The sequence below is a fragment of the Lactuca sativa genome, chromosome 4 (genome assembly GCF_002870075.4).
Source record: "Lactuca sativa cultivar Salinas chromosome 4, Lsat_Salinas_v11, whole genome shotgun sequence".
Taxonomy (NCBI): domain Eukaryota; kingdom Viridiplantae; phylum Streptophyta; class Magnoliopsida; order Asterales; family Asteraceae; genus Lactuca; species Lactuca sativa.
The window spans coordinates 265,643,311-265,652,010 of NC_056626.2; the positions used below are offsets into that span (position 1 = coordinate 265,643,311).

Consider the following 8,700-nt stretch of genomic DNA (forward strand, 5'->3'; position numbering starts at 1 on the left):
CATTTCTTCCCTTGGGATCTAGTTTTTAATTTTTTGTTGAGATTTTATATTTTCCAAGCCACATTAAAATTAATTCCTACCTACTTGTTCAACAGACTACACCGGTCTCACAAGTACTTTGTTCACTTTCTATCTTATTTCAAGATTAGGACTGTTGACTCAAAGCTAAAGCCACCCTAATATGCCTAATTAAAAGATGCCTTTCAACACTTCTTAATAAGTGTCTGATCGTTATTCAACGGGAAACCATACAAACACTTTAAGGTCTCTCTTGACTTTGAAGGAAGAGATTCGTGCCCGGGATCATTTGTTTCGTGTCATTATTAACATCACAATTATTCCCAAAAAGATTTACTTTATTTCTTTTCTTTTACACTCTTAGCACGAAAATCTTTGATTTTCCAAAATTCTGGTACTAATAATTACAGGCTGTTTCATTGAATTGGTGGTTGATTATAAGCTGCGGTCAAAATTAATCCACGTGGGTATTTTATTCAAAAGATGCCGTTACACTTTAATGGGATAAGATGAAGAGTTGCTGACTCAGGCGGGAGGTTAAGTGATTTGATTTCAAACGGCAGAATAGGGAACACGTGCGAATTTGAGGCGTCTATCTTTAACTGACGCCGCAGACGCGTGTGAGAATTGAAACGGTTTCTCTCTGGCACAGAAAGGCGCGTGTGAATATGTAACGGTTCATCAGAAACGGCGCTTGTTGGGCGGCGTGTTCTTCGGAATCTGACATTCTCTCTCATGCGTGATCATCGGTTCCACAACTGTCACACATCAGTCATTCCGAAAAACCCTTGGTATTTCGATGGAAGATTTGGGCAGATTTTTCTCTCTCCTTAAACCCACTATAAAAAGCGACATCCTCTCCCATTTATCTCTTTACCGCATCAAAATTCCCAAGAGAGCAAAAATTCCCTGAAACCTAACTGTTCATCATCTTCTTCCCATCTTCAACAATGGCAGATTCATCCTCCGTTCACGCTACTTCTCACATCCTTCCCATTCGCCCTCAACAGTGTCTCGTAATCGATTTAACCCCTCAAGCATATGACTCCTACATGTTCCCAATCATTGAGTGCTTGAAGTATTCGCCAATCGCACCTGCACTTTCGAGGGTGGAATCAGTGCCCATGGAGCTCTTATCGCAGATTTATGCGACTGCACACTATGATAAAGTGGTTGATAGGATCTTCTTCGAGGTTTCTAATCACAAAACCTCTATTTCCAAGCAACGATTTGGCTCACTGATAGGGTTTGAAGCTGGCCCTTCAAGGGTTAATCCGGAGACGATTCCGATAGGGCACCTCTACAATATGTTCTACAATATGGGGTACACGGAGGCGCTCACCTCCGTCGCAAAATTCAAAAAGTCTTGTTTACCGCCACAGTGGAACGAAATGTTCACTGTGCTTTTCAAGGGTCTCTCAGAAAGGAGCTCAGGTTCAGATGGCTCCAGTCGACTCTTCCTGTCCATTCTGTATGGAGTTTACAACGGCGTCAACGTCGACTATGGGTTGGTTCTCTGGCAACAACTCATCCAAAGTTTATCTTCTTCTTCACGACATTCTGAGGTGTCGTATGCACGATTTTGGACCCTTATTACTAAGTGGGCGATGGATAAGCACAATGTCCCCACTGTTGCCGGCACACCGATGTCTTCGATTGGTACATTCCATACCATGAAGATCATCGTCTCAGATGCATCGAAATTCCCTTTCAATGGTTCCATCCCAGAAACCATGTACGCTGATGTTCCAGCGGACAGCAGGATCATCTGGACTTACAAGGAGTTCAAGAAGTCTGGTCCAAGGGATCTCACGCCGGAGATGCTAAAGTCCATTCACGATGCCGATAAGCCTGCTCCGAGAGGCAAAAAGGCAGATAAAGGCAAACAGGTGGCCAAAGGGGCTAAAGGCCCTTCTCCTAGGAAGAGGAAATCAACGAAAGCTGCTCAGTCCCCGCAGCAGAAGAGGCGAAAGACTCAACCCAGGCGAAAACTCATTATCGCTTCCTCTTCGAGTGAGTCGGACGGTGAGAGTTCGGATTCAGATGGCTCTCCAAGAGGCGACACTCCTCCAAGAGGCAACACCCCACCCAGATCACCTACCCCTGACATGGAAATCCATAACTCACCAATTCCCTCTCCCACTCAAACAATTCCTACTTCCATTGCCACCATAAACCCCTCTACCAACATTCCTAAAACCTCTTTCCCTATACCACCACCCATTTTCACCGATGCAACAACCACATCTACTGCAAAGGTTACAACCAACGTATCTGATATGGGGGTTCATACCGATGCAACCGAACCACCGCCAGCAACCGAAACCATACACACAACCGAAACCCAGCAACCACCCGAACCTACCCACACTCAACAACCACCCGAACCTACCCCCACTCAAACTCACCCTGAACCTACTCATACCACAACACCACCAGCTTCACCACCACCACCATCTCCCGGTCATGCCTCTGATGGCGATAACCCTTTCCTTGGCGGGGAGAACATGACATTTGATTCGGTCTACTACAGTTCGTTTCAGGTGCAAAGCGACGATGATGAGGATGCTCCAGTAACAAAGAAGCACCTTAAGGAGTTGCATGAGAAGGTTGACTTGCTCATTGCTTCCTCCTCCAATTCTCAATCATCTCTTTCTGAAGCTGCTCTTCAGAAGATTGTTGATGCCTTCTCCAGGGCTCAACATGATTCGGTCGCTTCTTCCACCGCCGCCATAGATGCCTCGACGAAAGCTTGTGAGGCTGCGACCGAAAAAGTCGATAAACTATTCTCTGACGCCTCTACCCTGTTACAATCTTTGCAAGAGAGTGCAACTGCTACCAAGACAACGTTGGAACCAATTGTTCAACAGTTGGCCACGTTTGTTTCCACAGAGTTGAAGTCCTTCGCCACCCTTCGTCAAACTTTAACAGACGACAACTCTGCCCTTCGTACCTCTATCGACGAGCGCCTCTCTAAACTCCAAGAGGATCTAGCCTATGACAACTCGTTGATGGACGCTCTAGCAAGGAAGACCACTGCCCTGAAGGTCAAGAGTGCTCAACTTTCAAATTCTCAACAACAAATTGACGCTCTTCGATCCGAACGGGAGGTAATCAAGACGTGTGTTTCGGATGTACACTCAGCTATATCCAACATCCTTGAAGCGCACGATCCGATACTGAACCATTCTGTAAGGCGAACCCTTGCAGAGAAACTCGCTCCTGCCCTGGATCTGCTCAGTAAAATTGAAGGGCTACCCAGTTTCGTGTCCACTCCGAAACAAGGGGGAGAAAAGGAGTCCGGATCGCAACCCCCTCATTCCTCCAAGGCAACGCACATAACCGAACCTCCTCCTACAGGCCAAGCCTCTGGTTCGGGTGTGAAGGACAAAGGCAAGAAACTTGCTGAGGATGAAGAGGAAGATGATCAAAAAACTATTGCCGACTTGCTGAAACGCAAAAGTCGTCGCAATACTGAAGATGACCATGTTTGTGTGGCGAGAGAAGCTGAAGAAGCTGAGCGCAAACAGAAAGAAGCCCACGACCTACTCGAGAGCAGGAAGACTCTTTTCCCTGCTTGGACTCTCGAGAGGATGATAAAGGAGGTAATCGATACTCCGAGTATCTTATGGCTTGAACCGGTAATCTCCTTTGATTGCTACAACTCTGTCGACTCTCAGTTCGACATGCCCTTAACCCGAAAGGTGTTCATCTTTCACGCCTTCGCTAACGTTGCTGAGTTCCCTCATCCTCATCCGGAGGTTGATCGGGAATTGATCGAGTTCTATCTGAAGGCCGCTCAACCCCAGTACCAAACCTGGAGCGCTCAGAAGATCATCAACGTTCGGGTTCTGAAGCCATATACTGTAGGGAGATTTATCAACGTTCGGTTCAAAGTGCTTAGAGGGTCTGCAAAAACCGAACATGCCATATCTTTAGCAGATCTACCGAACCTCAACCCCCATGACTGGATCGTTCTACACAACATCCTATTGACTAATGAGGCTGAATATGGTCCGATCATTGACCATCTCAAAAGGATATTGGTGTGCTATATCATGGAGGTCGCCCTGATGGATCAGGAGATTGCAAATGTCTTCAAGAAGAAACTGAAGATCTCTCCTGTTGGCTCGGCCAGTGATCTAAACCAGATGAAGATGGGAAAGATTGACCCAATGCGAAACTCGGTCATGTTCACTAGGAGTGAAGGACAGAAATGTCTCTTTACCTTAGCGGATAAACATCTTTATACCACTGCTTGTCTTGAGCATGTGCTGGGGATCATCCATAGGTGCAAATAAAATACAGCGGATGATATCAAATACTTTGACGACATGATTCAATGGTACATCCGATTCAGACAGACAATCCTCGCCCTTATCTCGCGTATGTTTGAAATTGTAAAGAAGAAGGCTCCCGCTGCTGGCCCAAGTAAGAAGACAAAGTGATCTTGCTCCAATTGACGCAAAGGGGGAAATTGTTGGGTAGCAGATTTATTTTGTATTACGTCATTGGGCTCGGTTAATAGTCCAAGTTTTGTACTCCGGTTTGGGCCTGTCCAACCGTGAGCTGATAGGGTTTAGTATATAATAATGTGCTTGCATGCATATTAGGTTAACGATTTAGAACGATTGATAGCATTATGATAGATCACAGATTACTTTCTTCATCGTTCTTGTAAACCCTAATCCTCTACAGTAGAAGTTCTTTATCGAGCTCTTCTGAGGATTGTTTATTAATCATTCGACATCTTCGATCCATTATTGTGTTCTTGCTGTTTACTCGTTTATTTCTTTACCTGTTTTATAGATCTAATCGATCTTCAAGTTAGTTTTTAACTTATTAGTAATAAACAATGTTGAAGTTTTTTTGTGGTGTCTTTTTTGTAAGAAACAATGTTGAGATTTTTTTTTTCACTTTAAAAACATTGTATGTGAATGTTGAAATTTTTACACCTTAAAATTTGATTTTAGTGGTGGTTTTTGATGATTTTTTAATGTTGAGGCTAAAATTTGATAGTAAAAAGGTTGTATAAGAAAATCGGATATTTAAATAAAACAGAAAAAAATAAATAAAAAAAACATATATTTAAAAAACAGTAAAAAAGGATAAAAAAAACTAAAATGTTGAATAAAAAAGAAATATATATATATATATATATATATATATATATATATATATATATATATATATATATATATATATATATATATATATATAACAATAAAAATGTTGAATAAAAAAGAAAAAAAAATAAGATATTTAAATTTAAAAAAAAAAACTAAAAGGAAACTAAAAAGTAAAGAAAAAATGAGAAAAACAATAAAAAGGTGAAATAAAAAAGAAAAAAAGAAAAAAAAAGATATTTAATTAAAAAAACTGAAAAAAAACTAAAAAATAAAGAAAAAGGATAAAAACATTAAATGGTAAATAGTTTTGAAATAATATTAAAATGGTAAATATTTTTTCCATCAGTCAAAAACTGAGTTTGTGTAGTACCATGCAGGTTGCAGCTGTAACCTATCGATGACATTTGTGATGTTTCACGTTAATCGCTTTATCCAATATCCACAATTGCAATCTTGCTCCTGTCGATTAGTTGTGAAAACCGTTTCCACCATTCCACAAAATTTTGAAGCAAAGAGAAACTAAAAAAAGGTAGCCGTATAGCCTTTAAATGATTCCAAAAACCCAGTAAACAAGGATCACGATTTTACGTGAATTGGTGGGATTTAAATGAAGATCTGGTAAGAGTAAGATTGATGTGAATCAACGCTTACACACCTTTCATGACTGTATTAATTACTACCAACTACTTGTTGGGAACGAGGAGCAGCTGGAATAAAATATATATATACTGGTGAGTCGTGAGCAGTGACTGTTATGGTAAATTTGCATGTGAAAATAGAAAGAGCAATAATTAAGTCAACTTGATTCCAATCCAATTAGCTTCCATAAATAGATGGAGCTTACCCATCATCTTCTCCATCACAACAATGGACGCCGGAGTCACCTTCCTCCTCCTGGTCTCCTCCCTCATTCTTTCCTTCTACTTCATCCTTAACAGAAAACCCAACGCTTCGAAATCTCTAAATCTTCCACCAGGTCCACCAAAGCTACCCATTATTGGAAACATCCATCAGATAGCTGGAGCACTGCCGCACCATGCATTCCGTGAGTTAGCCAAGAAATATGGTCCCATCATGCACATGCAACTCGGCCAGATCTCTACCATTGTCATCTCGTCTCCTCTGTTAGCCAAAGAAGTCTTCAAAACCAACGATCTCGCCCTCGCTAGCCGCCCCTACACTCTCCTCGCCGATATTGTGTTGTATGGAAGCTCCGACGTTGCTCTTGGCCCTTACGGCGATTACTGGCGACAAATGAAGAAGATGATCACTGTGGAACTCTTAAGTGCCAAAAAAGTCCGGTCGTTCAGTGGTTTCCGTGAGCAAGAGATCGATCATTTCATCGAGTTCCTCCGATCGAGCTGTGAAAAACCAATAGTCATACGTGAGAAGGTAACGGAAATGATCAACAACATTGTGTGCAAATCGTCGTTTGGGGATAACTGCAAACAACAAGATGTATTGATCGAATTGGTGGATGATTTGGGGAGATTGGTGAGTGGGTTTTATGTTGCAGATCTGTTTCCTGAGTTTGGGTTCCTTTCGGTCATTTCTGGGATGAAATCTAAGTTGACGAAGATTCACAAAAGTCTTGATAAGATTTTTGATGATATTTTTGAGGAACGGAAAACCAAAAGACAAAGAAACGGTGTCTCGGAAGACGATCTGCTTGATGTTCTTTTCACCATCAAAGAGAGCGGTGGCCTTCAGTTCCCAATCACAGACGACAACATCAAGGCTGTCTTTGTGGTACGCTTCTAAACTCTTTTTTTATTTTCGTATTGCAAAAAAATACTCCCTTTTTAATACGTTTTTGAATCATCATTTCATAGTTTACTGTTTCTAACAAATTATAAAAAAAATAACCAAAAACTACAATATGGTATAAATACTAAAACATTAGTTGTTTAGCAAGTCAATTACTCGCCAAAATTTGGCTGAGACCATCATATTTTGATTTGTTGAGATTCGATAATTTAGAAAACGATAAATTATTACACAAATAATTTGGTCAATATGGTTCATGGATATAAACGTGCAAAAACAATAAATGTTCCTTACTTGTAAGTGTTCTATGAACTTAGTTTATACAGCAATTTCTCATTATGAGTGTACAGATATAATAAAAGAAAAATACGTATAAGTTAATTTGTTGAATTAGTGTACTTAACATGAAAGCATTGGAGATTGGAAAATTCATCACGCTTCAAAGTGTGGAGTCTTTTAACTATGTTCTCCAAAATTTTAAATGAATTTAACACACAACTGGTGACTATTGACTAATACATATCTTCTTGTAAATATAATTCTATACATTTTGTAACTGCATAAATATGCCAAAAAAGTATACGAATAGTTGACTGATTTCTTTAATTCTTTTAATAATTGATTTGAAAATTAAGGCCTATGGTGCATTGCTTAGATGGTTATGGAATGACATTTTGTGGTTTGGTATAAAAAACTGACATTGATACAAGCTTTTACCATGACAGTGTGACTTTTTCCCCGACTCTAATGGGGTACCGATTATCAACGTTACTTCTTATATAATGTGCTTCAGGAGTGTCTTTTATTATGATAAGTTTGGAGCATTAGAAGATTTTCTAACTATTTCTTAATGATATAGAATATGTTTACTGGAGGCACAGATACGAGTGCTATGACAATTGAATGGGCAATGACAGAAATGATGAAAAACCCTAATGTGATGGATAAGGCACAAAGAGAAGTGAGAGAAGCATTCAAGGGAAAGAAGAAAATCACTGAGAGTGACTTACAAGATTTGGTTTACCTTAAATTTGTTGTCAAAGAAACTTTAAGGCTTCACCCTCCTCTCCCTCTACTACTCCCAAGGGAATGTAGAGAACAATGTCAGATTGCTGGTTATGATATACCAGTGAAGATGAAAGTGATTGTCAATGCTTTTGCATGTGCAGTTGATCCTGAATATTGGGATGATGCAGAAAGTTTCAAACCAGAAAGATTTGAAAAGTCCACTACTGATTTCATGGGTACAAACTTTGAGTTTGTTCCATTTGGATCAGGGAGGAGAATGTGTCCTGGGATTAATTTTGGTGTAACTTCTATTCAGTTTGCTCTCGCTCAAATGTTATACTACTTCAATTGGAAACTACCTTTTGAATTAAGCCCTAAAGATGTTGACATAACAGAGAATGATGGAGCTACCGCAGTAAAGAAAGTTCCATTGATGCTAACACCTACTCTGTATTCTTCATTTTCTCATTAAAACATGGGGAGAACAATAAATGCAAAAGGTTTTTGGTCATTATGATGCAATAAATGAACAAGTATGTGTTGTTTTATAGTTTAAGTACTCATAATTGGTGTTATGATTTATATATTATAGCCAAATCATATGCATTGAACTCTATACTATCGTCAACATCAATATAGGATAAGTTTTTAAGTATTGTTTAAGTACAAATTTTGTCCATGTCCTTGCTTAAAAGGGTAAATATTAGCCCAACCAACTTTAGAGTTTTGGTTTAAAATGTCCCAGTTTTGGTTTAAAATGTCCGTGATATATATTTTT

General features: G+C 39.8%; 1 protein-coding gene across 1 annotated transcript; it reads left to right on the forward strand.

Moving 5' to 3' along the window:
- The first annotated feature begins 5,744 nt into the window (after nucleotides 1-5,744).
- On the forward strand, nucleotides 5,745-8,470 carry LOC111893132 (cytochrome P450 Tp9025). The gene is made up of 2 exons (XM_023889200.3): nucleotides 5,745-6,896; nucleotides 7,774-8,470. The coding sequence occupies exons 1-2, from the start codon at nucleotides 6,015-6,017 to the stop codon at nucleotides 8,392-8,394; spliced, it is 1,503 nt and encodes a 500-aa protein (XP_023744968.1). The 5' UTR covers nucleotides 5,745-6,014; the 3' UTR covers nucleotides 8,395-8,470.
- The last annotated feature ends 230 nt before the right edge of the window (nucleotides 8,471-8,700 follow it).

Excerpts from the sequence above, each read along its gene's own strand:
- LOC111893132 (XM_023889200.3), top strand. The coding sequence starts at position 6,015 with ATGGACGCCGGAGTCACCTTCCTCCTCCTGGTCTCCTCCCTCATTCTT. Across the intron at positions 6,897-7,773 it reads ACATCAAGGCTGTCTTTGTG|AATATGTTTACTGGAGGCAC; the intron begins GTACGCTTCTAA and ends TTAATGATATAG.